General features: G+C 41.0%; 1 protein-coding gene across 1 annotated transcript in view; it reads right to left on the bottom strand.

Moving 5' to 3' along the window:
- The window catches only part of march1 (membrane-associated ring finger (C3HC4) 1), a 493,069-nt gene that overhangs the window by 187,585 nt on the left and 283,389 nt on the right, over positions 1–22,095 (bottom strand). Inside the window, exon 3 of the mRNA XM_039757996.1 lies at positions 7,256–7,448. Within this exon, the coding sequence (XP_039613930.1) occupies positions 7,256–7,348 (93 nt within the window). The 5' untranslated portion in view covers positions 7,349–7,448. The remainder of the gene's footprint in view (positions 1–7,255; positions 7,449–22,095) is intronic.

The following is a 22,095-nucleotide window of genomic DNA, read 5'->3' as shown; positions in this document are numbered from 1 at the left end:
GCCTGCCCTTATTGGCTGGGGGGTGGACCTTTAAAAGTGATGGATAGGTAGAACCGCCTCTTAGGAATCCACCCACAAAATACATGGAACATCAGAGAACAGGATATCATCAATAGACACTAAATGATAAATAAATAGAGTGACAGAAAATATATAATTAGACAAATAATAAATGAGCATAACAGTAGCATAAGGATCGAAAAAAATGAACTATAATGAAAAACGAACAAAGAAGACGGCAAAAAGAAATTCAAAGAGGACAAAAGGCTTAGCCATGGTATGCAGAAACAGACGAGACGTTATAAATAAAAATAAGATGGTAGAATAATTTAATATTGTCAAATACAATTCAAATTCCCAAAATAGGAGTAGAAATGAATATTAAAAAATATACGTATATCAAATAAATACATATATTAAAGACTAGGGGGCTTACCCCCTGCTTGTTTCGCTCGCCAACCCACTCCAATAATTGGCCTGCACTACGCGCCAGCCACTCGCATTGTGAAAAGGGGGTTGAACACACCCAAGGAGACGCGGATATTCCTCTGAAACCCCCTCTTAAACGGTGGCACGATGGGAAAACAAATACATTTTTTTACCTCTCCTTTGCTCGATCAGCTGCTGGCTTGCTGCTGCAGCTGCCGTGTGATCTTCATCATGCATGGCGCTTTGAACATTTAAAAGCCTGTACAGCAACTGTCCTACTATTTGTCTTTTATTTCCGGAGGTTAAATCTCTTGGCACAAAGTCTCGTCCCGCGGGACACGAGTTCTTGATATTATTTAATTTAAAATTTAAAAACAGAATAATAATCTGAAAATCTAACAACATCACATTAAAGTTCAATAAATTCTGAAAAGAATGATACCAAACATATATATGTAGGTCTTAAAATAAGCCCAATTTAAAGTGTGACAGAAAACGTCACATAAAATCATTGCACTTTTAGGTTTAGGACTTTATATATAGAGAGAGAGTAGATAAAATATTTGAAACATAGCTTTCTGCAGTTGTGTTGTTTCAGATCCCTTTGTGCTTTCACTTTTTTGTCATTTTTCAGGTGATCAATTCAATTTATTTGAATTTTTCTTGTTATCTTTAGGAATTTAGGCTTTTCATTTTTGGATTTTTGGCTAAGAAAAATTATGGTGACATTCCATAAATTGTTTCAGTTTTTCTGTTCTTTTCTTTGTTTTGGATTGTATCATTTGTGGTAAGGGTGGCACGGTGGCACGGTGGCGCAGTGGTAGCGCTGCTGCCTTGCAGTTAGGAGACCCGGGTTCGCTTCCCGGGTCCTCCCCTGCGTGGAGTTTGCATGTTCTCCCCGTGTCTGCGTGGGTTTCCACCGGGCGCTCTGGTTTCCTCCCACAATCCAAAGACATGCAGGTTAGGTGGATTGGCGATTCTAAATTGGCCCTAGTGTGTGCTTGATATGTGAGTGTGTGTGTGTCCTGCGGTGGGTTGGCACCCTGCCCAGGATTGGTTCCTGTGTTGGCTGGAATTGGCTCCAGGAGACCCCTGTGTTTGGATTCAGCGGGTTAGAAAATGGATGGATCATTTGTGGTAAGCATTTTTAATTTTATGCATTGAATTTTGAATTATCTGTTTAATTAATTGTGTTGAACAAGGTTTACTTTGTTTCTTTTTAATATACAGTGGTGTGAAAAACTATTTGCCCCCTTCCTGATTTCTTATTCTTTTGCATGTTTGTCACACAAAATGTTTCTGATCATCAAACACATTTAACCATTAGTCAAATATAACACAAGTAAACACAAAATGCAGTTTTTAAATGATGGTTTTTATTATTTAGGGAGAAAAAAAAATCCAAACCTACATGGCCCTGTGTGAAAAAGTAATTGCCCCTGAACCTAATAACTGGTTGGGCCACCCTTAGCAGCAATAACTGCAATCAAGCGTTTGCGATAACTTGCAATGAGTCTTTTACAGCGCTCTGGAGGAATTTTGGCCCACTCATCTTTGCAGAATTGTTGTAATTCAGCTTTATTTGAGGGTTTTCTAGCATGAACCGCCTTTTTAAGGTCATGCCATAGCATCTCAATTGGATTCAGGTCAGGACTTTGACTAGGCCACTCCAAAGTCTTCATTTTGTTTTTCTTCAGCCATTCAGAGGTGGATTTGCTGGTGTGTTTTGGGTCATTGTCCTGTTGCAGCACCCAAGATCGCTTCAGCTTGAGTTGACGAACAGATGGCCGGACATTCTCCTTCAGGATTTTTGGTAGACAGTAGAATTCATGGTTCCATCTATCACAGCAAGCCTTCCAGGTCCTGAAGCAGCAAAACAACCCCAGACCATCACACTACCACCACCATATTTTACTGTTGGTATGATGTTCTTTTTCTGAAATGCTGTGTTCCTTTTACGCCAGATGTAATGGGACATTTACCTTTCAAAAAGTTCAACTTTTGTCTCATCAGTCCACAAGGTATTTTCCCAAAAGTCTTGGCAATCATTGAGATGTTTCTTAGCAAAATTGAGACGAGCCCTAATGTTCTTTTGCTTAACAGTGGTTTGCGTCTTGGAAATCTGCCATGCAGGCCGTTTTTGCCCAGTCTCTTTCTTATGGTGGAGTCGTGAACACTGACCTTAATTGAGGCAAGTGAGGCCTGCAGTTCTTTAGACGTTGTCCTGGGGTCTTTTGTGACCTCTCGGATGAGTCGTCTCTGTGCTCTTGGGGTAATTTTGGTAGGCCGGCCACTCCTGGGAAGGTTCACCACTGTTCCATGTTTTTGCCATTTGTGGATAATGGCTCTCACTGTGGTTCGCTGGAGTCCTAAAGCTTTAGAAATGGCTTTATAACCTTTACCAGACTGATAGATCTCAATTACTTCTGTTCTCATTTGTTCCTGAATTTCTTTGGATCTTGGCATGATGTCTAACTTTTGAGGTGCTTTTGGTCTGCTTCTCTGTGTCAGGCAGCTCCTATTTAAGTGATTTCTTGATTGAAACAGGTGTGGCAGTAATCAGGCCTGGGGGTGGCTACGGAAATTGAACTCAGGTGTGATACACCACAGCTAGGTTATTTTTAACAAGGGGGCAATTACTTTTTCACACAGGGCCATGTAGGTTTGGATTTTTGTTCTCCCTAAAGAATAAAAACCATCATTTAAAAACTGCATTTTGTGTTTACTTGTGTTATATTTGACTAATGGTTAAATGTGTTTGATGATCAGAAACATTTTGTGTGACAAACATGCAAAAGAATAAGAAATCAGGAAGGGGGCAAATAGTTTTTCACACCACTGTAAGTTTAAAAAAGAAAAATGTTGTTTATTGCTCATCCTTTCCAAATACCTGACAATGAACAGTGTCACACACGCACGCTTAGGGGACAACTGAAGGGCTTGAATACAAGTAATTCCACGCCTGACCAGGAGGTGGCGAAGTGCACTGATTCTCTCTTTCTCAATTCCTTGCAGAACATTCTTGGGAAGTCCCGCCCAGTTCCGGGGCAACCAATAATATCACTGCTGGTTCTGGCCCTGATGACATCACTTCCTCTACTTATATTTAATGTGCTGCCATTTTAAGGCAGTGAGTCAGTTATTTTTTGGACTCAGTCGTGTGAACATGTCTGTTCTTTTTGATTGATTTTGCAGCCAGGAAATATTATATGGGCGGCTGCCCCAAACCTTTCCAATGTCTCTTTGTCGTTCTTGTGAGAACAGTTTCTCATCAGACTTTAAGTGAGTATGATGAGAGAGATTCATGGCGTTCTAAATTTTAAATAATTAATTGAGAGTCCCGGAGGGTGCAGGCTCTGAGAGGGCCTATAAAGGAAAAAAATAAAGAGATCAAAGAAAAAAAGCAAGAAAGAGGAAGAAGGGACGGAGGTTAAGAGAGGCATGATGGCAAGGAGTCCGTGCTGTAAGGACGAATACCTCAGGGAAAGTGATCGACAAGGCCTGCACTCGAGTGTGGGGCTGGAGAAGGGGCGCTCCAATTAGCAACACAGGACAGTTGCTGTTGTACGCCGTCTCCCTCAGGACTCCAAAGGACTGGCTGAGGGGTCCGGGGAGAAGTCCTACAGTGTCTGGTGGTGGGAACCTGAACTCAGGATTAATGGTTGACTGCACCTGTCAGTGGGCCTCTCCTTGTGCTGAAAGGTCCTGATGGGAAGAGATGTCGGATAATAGAAAGAGGCTTTGGGGCTCGTAACTGTCTGAAAAGAAGAAACTGCCTGGAATTTTAACCTCATTTTAATTGGGATTGTTTATTGATTTTAACCTTCATGTTTCACATTATTTTATTGGATTATTCATTTATCGACCATATGCTATGCGCTGCACTTTTGAACACTGTTTGTCTGTTGATTTAAAATAAAAAACACTTAACCACTTTGCACCAAGCTCATGCTGACTGCGTGTGCCCGGCTCATCCTCGGGTACTTCATCGATGGTTCTGGGTTTAAGAAGCTCCTGAAAGCAAAAATGGGAAGGTAGGGCCGACCCCAACCATCACAGCCATTCAATCTTGACAACAAGAGACCAAAAAATAATCAAAATAAGAAGGAAGAAAAGCTTTCCCATATATCTTTTTATCCCTACAGTATCTACTGTGTTAATTAATTAAGCAGCCATACCACCTACACTTCAGAAGAGGTCATCCACCGGATGCTAACCGTGTTCAGGCCCGGCCACTACTTGGATGGGGGACCATCGAGGAAAAAAGTTGGGTTGCTGCTGGAAGAGGTGCTGGTGAGACCAACAGGGGGCGCTTCACCTGTGGCCTGAATGTAGAATGTAGATATGAAAGGCACTATATAATAGATAGATATGAAAGGCACTATATAATAGATAGATAGATAGATAGATAGATAGATAGATATGAAAGGCACTATATAATAGAAAGATATGAAAGGCACTATACGATAGATAGATATGAAAGGCACTATATAATAGATAGATAGATAGATAGATATGAAAGGCACTATATAATACATAAATAGATAGATATGAAAGGAACTACATAATAGATAGATAGATATGAAAGTCAATATATTATAGATAGATAGATAGATAGATATGAAAGGCACTACATAATAGATAAATAGATAAATATGAAAGGCGCTGCATAATAGATAGATAGATAGATATGAAAGGCACTACATAATAGATAGATAGATAGATATGAAAGGCACTATATAATAGACAGATAGATATGAAAGACACTATATAATAGATAGATAGATAGATAGATAGATAGATAGATAGATAGATAGATAGATAAATAGATAAATATGAAAGGCACTATATAATAGGTAGATAGATATGAAAGGCACTATATAATACATAAATAGATAGATATGAAAGGCACTACATGATAGATAGATAGATAGATAGATGGATATGAAAGGCACTACATAATAGATAGATAGATAGATAGATAGATAGAATTTGCTTTGAGCTTTTGGGATTAAAAAACGCTGTGAAGACCCCTCCTGCAGTGGTCATCATAATGTATTTTAAGGTTGGCTTCACTGGTGGACTTTCATGAGTTGTTCAGTTACAACAGACACTAATGACAATATACTAATAAAAAAAGAAATCAGATGCCTATTCTGTTCCCCATGTTATACTATAAAGAAATCTCACTGCGTGTTGGCGTTCTTCCTGCTTTAAGAACAGGACATGGAGTGCTAGAAACATGTCCAAGAAATGTTGGACCTGAACTCCTAATTGACTTGGCTATGAAACGTGATAGGATTGCCTGCTGTTATTTGGATTTCTGCTTGTTGGACTGCTCTTTGGCTTTAAGTTTTAATCAATAACATTGGGTGAACAACTTGTGCATTGAATTATTTTAGTAACTTCAGCTAAGTTAAAAGATATGTGGACAGTATCACCCTAATTATCTCTACAAAGGGTGGTCCAGACACTGAGGAGGACAGTCGCCAAACTGTGCTAATGATAATGAGTGAGTGCACACCATTAATGAGGAGAAGGATCATCAAACTTTGATGATACTGAGGGGGTTCCATTACCTGCTGGGTGTTGTTTATAAAAGTAAGTGCGCTTGCTCTGTACACCAAGGGGTGCCCACTTCTTAAAGTCCACAGTATATGCACAAAGGGGTATCTTTTGTATTTCTGAAGTACACACACTCTGGACATCGAGGGGCTGGTCTTCAGACTGTGATGATAATAAGTGTGCACTGTTATTGCAAGTAAATGCCGGGGGTCATCAAACTCTTATGATACTGAGTGGGCACCACTACCGCTGGGCACTGTTTATGAAAGTAAAAGTATACACTCAGTACACCAAGGGGCGCATATTCTTTAAAGTCTACGGTAGATACACAAAGGGGTGTCACTTGTGCTATTGAAGGGGTCCATACTCCAGACACCAAGAAGGACACACACACACACACACACACACACACACACACACGTGATCAAAGTATAATAATATCAATTAGCTGCTAAGGACAACGAGGAGCAACATGCGTTTACCCCACTTAGGGCTCCAAATGGGCTTCACCTGGCACAGCTCTGCCCTGCAATTTAGTGACCACAGATGTAAAATTCAACACTTAATGGTCTGTCACCGTAAACAGGTCAATGCAGAGTTCAACGACGGGGTCTCAGAGAGTAGTTACACTTTACAAGGCCGCTTTTCCAGTTTTTGGGGGCGCATCACAGATGGATGAGCCACCACTTCAGCTCCTCAGGCTGACTTAACAAATGAATGAAGGCAGCAGCAGCAGACATGTCCGGGTTCATTAGGGCTTCAGGGCAACTTAAGGCTGCACAGCACAGCACACCTTACGCTTACAGCCATTAAAACTATAGGAATTTAACATATTTATGGCCTAACACAGTACTCTCTGGGGCCTAATAAAACCCAAACTTTTGGTACACAACAGTTTTGTCCAACTGTTTTTATATAACAAATTTAAAAACATTCATCAATCAATGACACTGAATGAGGGTGTCAAGTCAATGTCAACCTGTAAAGGGCCGTGGCATCTGCCAAAGGTTATTTTTTTTAATAGATGGTTTCACATTATGCAGACGGGCAGGAATTTCTAACACAATAATCAACTCAAATCAAGGCAAAAAAAAAAAATCTAGAAAAGTCAAAAAATGAACGTTAATATCTTTACCTAGAATTTCATTACAGACATTAAAACATCATATTGTCTTATCTGTAACAGTTTCTTCATCTCATCATGTGCAGTAGATTATTCTACTAAATACACCAAGTGCTGTTGAAAGCAACATCAGCTTACCTCAGAATCCTTTTTTTCTTTGTTTCGGCTTGCACTTCTTCCATTGCTGGCCGTTTCCCTGACAGGGACAACCGAGATCTGCTGGAGAGGCATTTTACAGGCAATGACACCTGACTAACTTTCTTATTTCTTCACCCCTCCAAGACAGGATGTATACATAATTGTTTAAATCCATGGTGTGTCCGGTGGCATTCTGGAAAAATGAAAACAAAAAAAGGAAAAACAAAACAATCCAGTGTTAAACAGACAATTTGATCAAAGTGCCGTGTCTTTACTTTAAACACAGAAATTGACAAGTCATACCAAGTGTGGCATACAAACTCAAGTAGGAAAGCCTGCTCTGTGCAAGGATGTCTTAATGCCAGTTATTACAAGCATGCTGCGATACGAAAAGCCCCCTGGTGCACAGCAGCCAATTCACTTTCTACGCTACCTAATAACTGTCATGGAAACGAGGAGAAGTCTTGGGCTTGCAGTCCTTGATTGTGAGCCGCTTCAGCTAATGGCGCAACTTTCCATGTCTGGAGTGGCAAACGCGTGTGTGTCTGCGATCAGAGAAGCTGCGCCGTTGTCTTGGTGAATAGGCATAAGGTTGAGAAGGCTTAGGGTCCTATTTTAAAAATCCAAATCCTATCCTTCTTGAGGAGCATAGATAGCACGCTGAGTCGTTCAGGCATGTAATCCACTTAGATCAAAGGATCGACCCGAAGCGGAATAAGCAACAAATGGAGCAGAAAATTAACAAAAACACCGTCATCTACATACACAGATAGATGGAAAAAGAACTATATAACAGATAGATAGATAGATAGATAGATAGATAGATAGATAGATAGATAGATAGATAGATAGATAATATAGTGCCTTTCATATCAATCTATTGATCAAATTGAGCATAGGAAAGGTGCTATAAAGATATATTATTTTTATTATCTATCTATTATTTAATGCTATATCTAATATATTGTGCCTTATCTATTAAATAATGCTATTCATATCTATCTATCTATCTATCTATCTATCTATCTATCTATCTATCTATCTATCTATCTATCTATCTATCTATCTGTTATATAGTGTCTTTCTTATCTATCTATCTGTTATATAGTTCTTTTTCCATCTATCTATCTATCTATCTATCTATCTATCTATCTATCTATCTATCTATCTATCTATCTATCATATAGTGCCTTTCATATCTATCTATCTATCCATCTGTTATATAGTGTCTTTCATATCTATCTATCTATCTATCTATCTATCTATCTATCTATCTATCTATCTATCTATCTATCTGTTGTATAGTTCTTTTTCTATCTATCTGTTATATAGTGTCTTTCATATCTATCTATCTATCTATCTATCTATCTATCTATCTATCTATCTATCTATCTATCTATCTATCTATCTATCTATCTATCTATCTATCTATCTATCTATCTATCTATCATATAGTGCCTTTCATATCTATCTATCTATCTATCTATCTATCTATCTATCTATCATATAGTGCCTTTCATATCTATCTATCTATCCATCTGTTATATAGTGTCTTTCATATTTATCTATCTATCTATCTCTCTGTTATATAGTGTCTTTCATCTCTATATATCTATCTAGCTGTACACCTCAAACCCTACACTTCGATTGCTCATACTGCATACCCACAAGTCTTCAGCAGTACAGTACATACAGTATCTTACATTTTGATGAAAAGAAGACAATCCTATTGGACATTTTTTGAGACTTCTTGCTGATGTTCCTGGTGCCCAATCTAATTTTATTGCTGATTCCATCTAACAATAGACACACAAAAAGAAAACGGCAGATGCTAGCTGAGGACACCAGATATAAGGTTTTTGTTAAAAAAATTAAGCAGTCTCCCTACAGCATCAATTTTCCCTGAGCCACTTCTTGTCAGGCGACATTTCTCACAATCTGTCCCTGTGTTATTAGCACTCCTATATATGTGCTCACACATGCACATGAGCAGCGTGGTCTAAAGGTGGTTAATTATGCTTTATAGATAGATAGATAGAACTTTATCTGTCCCCAGGGTGAATTTGACTTTTTACAGAAGCTGTTTGAATTAATAAATAATAAAAGGGTATATAAATAAATATACTAACACATTTTGGTCTGAACACACACCAGAATGACTATAAAGCAAGAAAATTAGAAAGAAAGAAAATAAAACTGACTTGGCTGTCACAATCACAGTGAGGCATTAGGCAGGCACATTGCTGTTGGTATAAAGGAGCTCCAGTTGTGTTTTCTTGAAACACTTCTGCTGAATATTATGCTCTTGTGGTATGGCAAACTGATGAAAATAAAATCAATAAAATTATACTGATGTAGTCAACTTTGATTATCCTGCAGTTATAGGTAGCATTTATGTTTAAAGCTAAATTGCTTAATTTGCTATGCCTGTGTTCAGCCTTTACTTGCTACATTCTTGTAGAGACTTTCATATCATATATGGACTGTAGGGGGCACTCACAAGCCATACCCAAACTCAAATACTTACACTGAAAGTATAAAAAAATGACATTTATTTCACAAGAAATTAATAATTAGAATGGTTCATAATGACAAGGTACAAACAAATATGAAATTACAGACAATAGTCCACGATCATCCCTAATATACTGTATCAAGCTTGCTCTCCTTCCTTAACTTACACACTCCTTCACTACTAACATCATTTAGACAGCATACGTTCTAGCAGAGTTAAGTTCCTGTGTGCTGATTGGCTCAGCGACGGAGCACCGAATTCGATTCCGCTGTGTTAACCAGGAAGTCTCATCTCGCTCATTCAGCATCAACGTGTTTCGCTGTGTAAAGAGTTAACTATTGTGTTAATCTTTGTTATCTTTGTTTGTCTGCTCCTGCTACTGCTTCAGGGGCCGTGCCCAAGCGCCAATGGAAGATGTTAACGATTGCCGAAAAGGTAAAAGTTTTGGATATGTTGAAGGAAGGGAACATCTACACCGCTGTAGGACGCCATTACGGCATCAATGAGTCCACCATTCTTTTTAATTAAAAAGGAGGAAAAGAATATAAGATCTACGGCTGCAGTGTCCTTTAACCAGGGTGCAAAACGAGTTGTAAGTGGATGTAATAAGGTGGTAGTCCGGTTGGAATCTGCTTTAGGGATTTGGATTGAAGACTGCCAGAAGAAGAACAACGGCGGTGCTACACAGTCACCTGAAGTGGCCTCCTTTAGAAGAGCTGTAACGCTCTCCTTTGTTGTGCAGTAAAATTAAACTCATCGTTATCGGATAAGTCGTTGTGTCATTGTTGGTGAGTAACCATAATTCATTTTCTACTTACAGTACTTAGTACATGTATATACGTTTAGTGTCACTGTACACACATTAACTGTATACAATTTTTTTTTGCATTGTACATATTTATTGCTGGTGGCCTGTCTGTCGTAATGGCTGTAACATATGTGACATCGGAGACACTCGATATCTTTAAAATAATATTTAGGTTTTACTGTACTGTATATAAACAGTGTGTTTACATACATAATTTTAATGAATCTTACGTAATATCTAAGAGAATACAAAGGGATTATGCTGTATAACTGTGCGGGAAATGTTTATAATAGTGAGGGAGAGTTTATAAGGGCTTAAAATATATAAAAATAACCAAATAAACATATGATTTTTACTTTGTGGATTTTCACCTTTCGCGGGGAGTACTGGAACACAACCCCCGCGATCGAGGAGGGATTACTGTATAAAAAACTGAAATCTCACACCGACAGAAGTCCTCAGAGCCTTTTAATATGACACATGACATATGGCTCAGGTGTGTCTCATTCTATTGATGAGTGGTGAGATGTTGTTTGGGGTCCACCTGCAGTTAATCCCACTGATTAGGATGCACACAGCTGTCTATAAAAGGTAAAGACCAAGCCATGAGGCTGAAAGACTTAGTTTAGAAACGCACAGATCTGGGGCTACGCAAAATTCCTGCTGCCTTGAAATATCCCAAGAGCACCGTGACCTTCATAATTCATAACGGAAGAAAGTTTGGAACCACCAAGACACTTCCTAGAGTCGATTGCCCATCCAAACTGAGTAACTGAGCAAGGTGGGCCTCAGCCAGGGAGGTGACTAAGAATCCAATGGTCACTACCAGAGCTTCACGAGTCCACAGCTGAGATGGTAGAACCTACTGGAAAGGACGACGACCATCTCAGCAGCACTCCATCAATCTGGCATTTAGGGTAGAGAGGCTCGATGGAATGCACTGTAAAGCCAACCCTGACATAAACAGACGCAGAAGACACAAGTCCAACAGGGCTGCACCAAACTCCAATTCCCAAGGTGTTAGAGACACAGCTGTAACCCGGTGGTCTGCTGCCACTTAGTGCTCAGGTGGAGGTAATGCTCTGTCCACACTTCCTCTCCTGGTCCTTCCATTGTGGAGGTGTCCCGTCCGTCCACCACACCACTCTTGAATAAAATGCATACGAGAGTTTAGAGGACTTGGCCTAATGCCTAATATCATCCTCACGAAGAAGCACGGTGGTGGCAGCCACATGCTGTGACACTGTCTCTCAGTGACAGAGACATGGAGACTGGTCATAATGCAGGAAAATACATGAACAATCATGACTCCAGAAATCACACAACTTCAGACTGAGGCAACGATTCACCTTTCAGTGCTATACTGACCTGAAGCATACAGCCAGGACAACAATGAAGCAGTTTCGAGAAAAGCCCTTGAGTGGCGCAGCCAAAGCCCCGTTTTTTACACTGCAGGACATCGGTGGAGAGCCTTGAAGACGGCAGTTTACAGACGCACCTCATCTGATCTAATGGAGATTGAGAGAATCTGCCAGGAAGAGTCAGATAAACTGCCTAGGGCCAGGTGGGCAAAGTGTGTCGAGATTTATGTAAGAAGACTTGAAGCTGTAATGGCTGCCGAAGGGGCTTCTACAAAGCAACGAATTAAAGGTCTGATTGAATACTTCTATGAATGAACGATTTCAGTTTTAGAGTTTTAATACAGGGTGGCACAGAGAAACAGGATATTTTCAATTGACGTTCAATGTGCAAATAAACACATCCATCCATCCATTATCCAACCCACTATATCCCAACTACAGGGTCACGGGGGTCTGCAGGAGCCAATCCCAGCCAACACAGGGTGCAAGGCAGGAAACAAACCCCGGGCAGGGTGCCAGCCCACCGCAGTACAAAAAAAATTTAATGATGAAAAGTGTACAGGATATGCAGTTAATGACGGTACTCGATATTCATTTTATGTTTTGAACAAAACATCATGAAGGTGTTGCCTATTTCTCCGTACACATTCTGATAGCCTGTTGTGGAAATTCTGCATTGCTCGATGTAACATGTCAAGAGGAATGGCGGCGATTATAATTTAATGGTGGCAATGGTATACCTAATAAAGTGGCCAGTGAGTGTATATTTAACAGTTCATCCACTTTGTATTGAATTGTTTTGTTTGTGTGCAGAATATATTGAGAGTATCCCTCGACTCCATTTCTATGCCATTTTGATCCTGTCGTCTCTTAGTTTGTATTCAGGAGTGTTCAGAGAAATTCGGAGAGGCCCATTTTTCTGCATCCATTCATGCTGTCTGTTTTTCTCTTGACGTGTTTACGACAGTTTATACTAAAATCTAAACACAGCGTTTGATTCTTATTTACACTTTCTTATGACACGTCCTTCAATTGTTTTCACCATTTTAATATCATCCTCAGAACGCCTAGGGGATGTGAATGTGGTGCAAACATAAACTGCAAATGCTTTTCACAGTTTGCGTCTTGCAGGTCATCATATCTTTATTGTATTCTGCACTGAATTGCTGTCTGAGTAATAACACAGTCAAAATAAATATTTAAATGTTATCTCCTGAACATCTTGAGATTGTAATTTTTCTTTTTTTTTATGGAGTTGCATGAGGCACACTCGTCATCGTGGCTGAGCTCCCCTGCAGCGAGATGCTCAGACACGCGTCTGCCTTTGTTTGCCTCCACTTTCTGGTTTCCGATTCTCCGCCATGCAGCACATGCGTCCAGCAAGGGCACGACTAAGCCCTGTTGCTTTTTACTGCGGTCTTTGAAGACCAGAAAAAATATTTTCCATGCAATGTCAGACGGTTAACTGCACTCTAAGTTAAGCTGCTCGTCTGTTGTGGAAAATAAGAGTTAACTGCCAATTAGTTTGTGTCCTTGATGGCCGTGTTATAATGTTAGTCTCCACTCACAAGGGACCCGTGTAAACGTGAGTGCCAAAAAATGATCTGTACGGAAAGTGAAGCGACACTTTAATCACACTCGCGGCAGCTCTGCGAGGGGCTCCATCACACCAGATGGCCATCTTTTCATGTGAGCATAGGCTTCTGCGGGGCAGCCTCATGACAGCTGTGACTCTCAGCGACTTGGCGACGGAGGCCACACCTCGGTGGTGACTTCATCGATGGTGACATGTTCAAGTGCTCTCTGTGTGCTCGTTTGACTGCCGTACCTTTGATGAACAACACTTTCCTTTTATTTTTAGGTGGCAGGCTAAGGTGGGAATCTTTAGGAAGTTTCAGAACTTGAAGTCGAGAGAAACATCCATCTGTTTTCTGTCCATTCTGTTGGGTTCACAGTCATGGTGATTCAAGCTACACTGGCAACTGAGGCCACACATTGGTGGTGTCTTCCTCTTCAGTGATGTGGCAAAGTGCAATGCATGTGCTGTTGTGTCACTGAAGGCTTGTTTGACTGCCGTACCTTCGATGAACAACAATTTCCTTTTATTTTTAGGTGGTACACTAAGGTGGGAATCTTTAAGAAGTTTTAGAACTGGAAGTGAAGAGAAACATCCATCTGTTTTCTGTCCATTCTGTTGGGATCACGGTCATGGCGATTTAAGCTACACCGGCAACTGAGGCCACAAATCGGTGGTGACTTCATCGTCAATGATATGGCAAAGTGCAATGCATGTGCTGTTGTGTCACTGAAGGCTCTTTTGACTGCCATACCTTTGATGAACAACACTTTCCTTTTATTTTTAGGTGGCAGACTAAGGTGTGAATCTTTAATAAGTTTTAGAACTTGAAGTGAAGAGAAACATCCATCTGTTTTCTGTCCATTCTGTCGGGATCACGGTCATGGCGATTCAAGCTACACCGGCAACTGAGGCCACAAATCGGTGGTGACTTCATCGTCAATGATGTGGCAAAGTGCAATGCATGTGCTGTTGTGTAACTGAAGGCTCGTTTGACTGCCGTACCTTCGATGAACAACAATTTCCTTTTATTTTTAGGTGGTACACTAAGGTGGGAATCTTTAAGAAGTTTTAGAACTGGAAGTGAAGAGAAACATCCATCTGTTTTCTGTCCATTCTGTTGGGATCACGGTCATGGCGATTTAAGCTACACCGGCAACTGAGGCCACAAATCGGTGGTGACTTCATCGTCAATGATGTGGCAAAGTGCAATGCATGTGCTGTTGTGTCACTGAAGGCTTGTTTGACTGCCGTACCTTCGATGAACAACAATTTCCTTTTATTTTTAGGTGGCAGACTAAGGTGTGAATCTTTAATAAGTTTTAGAACTTGAAGTGAAGAGAAACATCCATCTGTTTTCTGTCCATTCTGTCGGGATCACGGTCATGGCGATTCAAGCTACACCGGCAACTGAGGCCACAAATCGGTGGTGACTTCATCGTCAATGATATGGCAAAGTGCAATGCATGTGCTGTTGTGTAACTGAAGGCTCGTTTGACTGCCGTACCTTCGATGAACAACAATTTCCTTTTAGTTTTTAGGTGGTACACTAAGGTGGGAATCTTTAGGAAGTTTCAGAACTTGAAGTCAAGAGAAACATCCATCTGTTTTCTGTCCATTCTGTTGGGTTCACAGTCATGGTGATTCAAGCTACACTGGCAACTGAGGCCACACATTGGTGGTGTCTTCCTCTTCAGTGATATGGCAAAGAGCAGTCCATATGCTGTTGTGTCACTGAAGCTTTGTTTGACTGCCGTACCTTCAATGAACAACACTTTCCTTTTATTTTTAGGTGGCAGACTAAGGTGGGAATCCTTAAGAAGTTTTAGAACTTGAAGTGAAGAGAAACATCCATCTGTTTTCCGTCCATCGACTCGGGTTCATGGTCAGGGTGATTCAAGCTACACTTGCAGCGGAGGCCGCACATCGGTGGTGACTTCATCGATGGTGACGTGTTAAAGTGTATTTATTATCATTATACTATGCATAACAAAATTACAGAGCAGCTGCTCTGGGTCTAACAAGTAACAGTAAAGTATTGTATATAAAAACTTCTAAATAAAAGTAATATAGAGACTGCTAATTAATAGGTGCTAATTCTAGGCAACAAATGTGGAATTAAAAAAACAAGAATATTACTGATCTTGCAGGTACAATAATTGGATTACCAATGATATAATATGAATATTACACAAAGAACACTAGTAATGAAGGATACTGCGCATAGGACAAATTGAACAATATTGCATTAGGCTGTGATTATTACACATGAATAATCAATGATATGAAATATTACACAAAGAATACTAATAAAGTAGATATTGCACAAAGGACAGAGAGAGCAAATATTGTGCTAGACTGTGATTATTTCAGAGAGGATTACAGCACATCCAAAAAGGGTGAGCAAGAGAGAAGGACACAGAAAAGAGAGGGGGCCGAGACACAGAGAGTCACAGAAAGAGATGCTCACTGCATGTTGAGATTCCGTGTAGTTACGGCTATTCCTGAGTCTGCTTGTCCTCCATTAGATTGACCTGCAGTGCCTACCAGAGGGCAAAAGGTCAAACAGGTGAAAAACATGATGTGAGGGGGTCCTTCAAAAATTGTTTTTTATTTTTTTTGCTCTGCCAAGGCAGCAGGAAGTATATAAGCAGGGGACACTGTGTGGGGGACTAATCCAGGACTTTAAAATCCTCAAAGGCATTGATAAAGGAGATCCAGCAACATTCATTTGGCTCAAGGGAGAATCACACACTCGAGGACATCACTGGAAATTATGGGGATGTGCATTTAAGGTTGAAGTCAGGAAGCTCATCTTTACACAAAGATTTGTGGGACACTGGAACAAACTACCGAGACATGGAGTTATAGCAGAATCCTCAACAACTTGTCTGGAAGAGAAATTGGCACAGCTTAGCTATTAGCTAGGCTTGATGGACTGAATTGTCTCCTCTCGTTTGTCAAATTTCTTATGTTCTAATTAGACCTGTTCGGTCTCAAGTAGGGGACACTGTGTGGAGACCTAGTCTAGGTCCTCAAAACTCTCAAAGGCATTGATAAAGGAGACCCAGCAATGTTCAGTTGGCTTAAAGGTGAATCAATGTTCTGTTGGCTTAAAGGTGAATCACATACTCAAGGACATCTGTGGAAATTAAGGGAAAGTGCATTTAGGATAGAAGCCGAGAAGCTCTTCTACATGCAAAAGGGTTCTGGGATTCTGGAAGAAACTATCAAGACATGGAGTTGAAGAAGAAACCTTGACAACCTTTAGAGAGGAATCTGGATGAGATATTGGGACAACTTAGCTATTAGCTAAACAAACAGCCTTGATGGACTGAATGGTCTCCTCTCATTTGTCAAGTTTCTAATGTTCTCATGAAAATACATTGCATGGAGGGTTTAACTGTAGTTTGACTGATAAAGTGAACTGTTCTGATTAAAGTAGGCTACCCAAAAAGTCCCATGTGTAGATGAGGTGGACATTCAGACTCAACAGAGAGAGTTCCAACTCTGGTTTTAGGACCTCTAAGGCAGCAGCATTAACAACTGCTCCACCAAGATGGTCCTAATAAAATTTCTCATAATACACATCCTGGATGGGCAATCTGCAGATTTCTCCAGTGATGCTCTAAACAAGTCATTATACACAGAATGGGGGGGGGTCCGTTGGGAAACAAAGAAAGCCCTGCAGCTCAGCCAAGTCATTTTCAGATCAGCAGAAAGTCTAGATTGTAAGTATGGAGCTCCATTCACCCATTTAGCCATCCTACAGCCATGAAGTGATGGAGCCCAATTATCCTACAAAGTAGTTGAAGCACTGCCACATAAGTAAAATATTATTGCCATATACTTCTTATAAGCATTGTATTGTACCTTGTCTGTTTTATTGTGCTGCTCCTCACTGATGGGGGGCTTCCATTCAGTTTCAGGTAGAGGAGCCTTTCACAGTTCAGGACTGTGAGCCACGAGGCACTGATTGACGACATTGCCTTTCATGTGCGGGATCTGGAAAGGCCCATCAGAAACTGAAGTAATCAGGAGGAACAGCTGATCTGCATGGCAGTTGCATCTTAAGCCAAGGATAGGAGTGCCGGATATTAAAAGTTAGAAACGTCTCACCCTGACGCTTGGACAAGGTTAGTGAGGTGGCCACCTGCACGCATTTTTTTTAAGACTGTCCATACACTCTGGCTTACCAGTTTGAGAGGGTGAGATTTAAGACTTCCTTTTTACTTTTTGGATAGAGCCATCTTCAATTTTCCTCCAATCCGTTTAAATCTTCCCATGTTTCTCCTCGGGCGGCACGGTGGCACAGTGATAGCGCTGCTGCCTCGCAGTAAGGAGTCCTGGGTTTGCTTCCCTGGTCCTACCTGTGTGGAGTTTTCATGTTCTCCCTGTGTCTGCGTGGGTTTCCTCTGGGTACTCCGGTTTCTTCCCACAGTCCAAAGACATGCCGGTTAGGTGCATTGGCGATTCTAAATTGTTCGTAGTGTGTGCTTGGTGTGTGTGTGTGTGCTTGGCCTGCGGTGGGCTGGCACCCTGCCCGGGGTTTGTTTCCTGCCTTGTGCCCTGTGTTGGCTGGGATTGGCTCCAGCAGACCCCGGTGACCATGTAGTAAGGATATAGCGGGTTGGATAATGGATGGATATGGATAATGGACAATAACATATTGGACTTTTTCATCTGGAATTTTGTGGATATACATCAGTCTTGAGTGTTTTGTTTATATTTATGAATATATATATATATATATATATATATATATATACATATGTTTTCACACATGTGCGATTGGGAATCAGCTAAAGGACCTGAATAATAGTAGTTCCATGCCAGACCTGGGGGTGGCGAGGTGCACTGACTTTCTCTCTCAATCCTCTGCAGACCATCCATGGGAAATCCCACATGGTTCTGGCACCATTGATGATGTCACTTCTGGTCCTGATGACATCATTTCAGGTTCCGGTGGCATAGATGGCCAGTACTTCCAGTTCTGGGCTCCTTGATGATGTCATTTCTGGTCCAGATGATATCACTTCTGGTTCTGGTCCCGATGACGTCACTTCCTGTCTCGGCCTTTATCATTGCTGCCATTTTTAAAGCCTTAAAATCAGTTCTGTTTTGGACTTGAACCTGTACACAATTCATCAATCAAACCCATTCTGCAGCCAAGGCACAATATATGGGAGGCTGCCCCAAAACCTTTTTGATGTCATCTCATTATTCTTGTGACAATGTGCTCTACCTGACTGAGGGGTTTGCCGTCTTTTGTTCCAAAAGGTCGTACTGAGAGTCTTGTCTATATTTATGTATATATATGTGCCTTGCATGATCAGGGGTGTCTTTTGGTCCTTAAGGTCATATTGAAAGTTTTGTGTATATTTATGTATATATATGAGGGGGCTGTTAGGACGATCCATCCTTTCTAGTTAAAAGTGGGGATTTGGTGTGTTTTGAGGGATGTGTATATGGGGCAGGAATTTTGCTCAAGAGACAAGTAAACGGGGCTGTATTTAGTTGGTGGTGTTGCGTAAAGCTGTATAATTGTTCAATTAAAATATATCCATGTGTACATTTTTCTTCTATGTTGTTCCATAACTGTTTCCTGTCTTTCCTTAATACCAAGCTTTGGGAGAACTGGCAGAATAACCAGGTCTAATGTGCTAACAAGAACTTAACCAGTTAATCATCAATGTAGCATTTCTCTCTTTGAGTTTAGATGAATCATTACATAGTTAGGGTTGGGGTTAGGCATTATGGTTAAGGAGAAAGCATATGACAGGGTGCCTCAAGAGGAGTTGTGGTGTTGTATGAGGAAGTCGGGAGTGGCAGAGAAGTATGTAAGAGTTGTACAGGATATGTACGAGTGAAGTGTGACAGTGATGAAGTCTGCAGTAGGAGTGACAGATGTATTCAACGTGGAGGTGGCATTACATCAGGGATCGGCTCTGAGCCCTTTCTTATTTGTAGTGGTGATGAACAGGTTGACAGACGAGGTTAGACAGGAGTCCCCATGGACTATGATGACATTGTGATCTGTAGTGATAGTAGGGAGCAGGTTGAGGAGACCCTGGTGAGGTGGAGATATGCTCTAAAGAGGAGAGGAACAAGACAGAATACTTGTGTGTGAATAGGAAGGAGGTCAGTGGAATGGTGAGGATGCAAGGAGTAGAGTTGACGAAGGTGGATGAGTTTAAATACTTGGGAACAACAGTACAGAGTAAAGGAGATTGTGGAAGAGAAGTGAAAAAGATAGCGCAGGCAGGGTGAAGTGGGTAGAGAAGAGCATCAGGACTAATTTGTGACAGATGGGTATCATCAAGAGTGAAAGCGAAGGTCTACAGGACGGTAGTGTATATGTGTTGGAGACGATGGCACTGACCAAAAAGAAGGAGACAGAGCTGGAGGTGGCAGAGTTCAAGATGTTAAGATTTGCATTGGGCATGATGAGAATGGACAGGATTAGAAATGAAGACATTAGAGGGTCAGCTCAAGTTGGATGTTTGGGAGACAAAGTCAGAGAGGCGAGATAGTGTTGGCTTGGACATGGGCAGAGGAGAGATGCTAAGTATATTTGGAGAAGGGTGCTAAGGATAGAGCTGCCAGGCAAGAGGAGAAGAGGAAGGCCTAAGAGAAGGTTTATGGATGTAGGTGATGGAGAAGAAAGAGCAAGATGATGAGTACAGGAAGATATGGAAAAAGATGATCTTCTGTGGTGTCCCCTAACGGGAGCAGGGAAAGTATAGGAAGTAGAAGTTACCCCTATGTGTTGTTTCTTTTATCTACTGCCCCAGCAGAACATCTTTTTTTAGCTCCACAAACGGAGCATGGCATGTTTTAACCATCCAGAATCTGCAATATGAGATATCACTTGGGGGCTTATTTTGATTTTCATTTTATAAACATGGTAAGATGACGCTGTATCAAAGGTGTAAGCTATCCGTCCAATAGTCCACCCATCTTTTTCTGCATGACAAGAAGATTTTCTTTGGTAAACAAGCAAAGAGCTCCTCAACTTTATTTGAGTTTAATGATCCAGAATCGTGAGGCATGAAATATGATAACAATCTCAGTTAAGAGGCATGGGCCACAAAAACACTTACGGTGTCATGAGGAAGAGCAGCCTTTTATCCCATCATTGGATAACAAAGCAAGAATCAAGGCTGCATGAAGGGCACAGCCACAGGGGTCCAAGTTAGAAGCCGAAAACTGTAGAACCAGGTGAAAAATCCACAGGGAAAAAAACATGAAAACTCGGTGACTTCAGCGAGAAATGGAAGACCCTAGAGATGTAAGGTTGGAGCTCTTAACCCCTGTGACCTCAAGCTGTCCTCAAATATTTGAATTTCATCTGGTTTTTCACTTCCTAATGGTATAATTTTTGGTTATTATCCTTGAACCTGTGCTACTGTTTTGCATTTTGCTTTTATATTTCAAGATGGTTGAACATCATTATACCTTAAGATCAGCATTCCTGACTGCCACCCTCACTGCACCACCTGCCGCCTCCATCACCCCAATCCCATAAGCAGAAAAGACAAAAGGTGACATTCAGATTTCTGTTAATTTTCTTGTCGGCGGATGAATGGAAATCAGCGGGTCTGCAGACATCCAGCTGTTCTTCTAAATAGTGTATCCGAATGAACCCCCATGGAGTGGCCATTATTCAACAGCATAAAGTGGGGCAGCTCTAAAGCATTCGATAGCACACAAATAAAGAAACATTACCTTGAAAACACGAAAGAGAGGGAAGGAAAGAACTTGAAGTGCATGAGATGTTATGGGATACCTGAATTTTCCATTTGATCTCTTCAAGGAGGACTGCAGGGGGCAAAACTGATAACTGGCCCACAAGAAGGAGATTTTCTGTGGTGAACAAGCAAAGAGCTTCTTGACGTTGTTTCTTTGAAACTTTAGATGGAGATCCGAGTTTGCGGATCAATAATTTGGAGGGTCAGTCAACATGTAAGCACTGCATGAAATATGATAATAATATCAAATGAGAGTCGTGTGTGTACATCCCATATATGGTGCCAGTCCATTACAGGGTCCACTTTCACACATCCTGTTAGAGCCAATTCAGAATGACCGAGTCCCACTGGTCATGAATAAAAGATGGCAAACTCCATAAGTGTTCACAGTGAACCACCCAAAAGGAAGGTGGCTCTGTGGACTAAAGTTAAACACTTTGAAAACACATCAGATCTCAATGGGAAAAAAAATCTGCTGGCTAGTTCTGCTGATTTAAACTGATATGGTAATGTGTTAGGAACAAAAGGATGCCACATTGTTTGATGGAAATGAAAATTATCAACCTACAGAGGGCTGAATTCAAAGACACCCTGAAAATCAAAGTAAAAAAGTGATGTGGCAGGCAGGCGAGTCCATTCTGCCGAAATTTCATTGCAGCAACTCCAAATTGTACTCAGTAGTTTGTATGGCCCCCATGTGCCTGACAATGTCCTATTGAGACAACGGGTGGTATCCTGGGGGATCTCCTCCTAGATCTGAGCCAGGGCATCACTCAACTCCTGGACAATGTGAGGTGCAACCTGGCAGCGTCGGATGGACCAAAACATA

The sequence above is a fragment of the Polypterus senegalus genome, chromosome 7 (genome assembly GCF_016835505.1).
Source record: "Polypterus senegalus isolate Bchr_013 chromosome 7, ASM1683550v1, whole genome shotgun sequence".
Classification (NCBI taxonomy): Eukaryota; Metazoa; Chordata; class Cladistia; order Polypteriformes; family Polypteridae; genus Polypterus; species Polypterus senegalus.
This window is presented reverse-complemented; position numbering and strand designations above follow the sequence as displayed.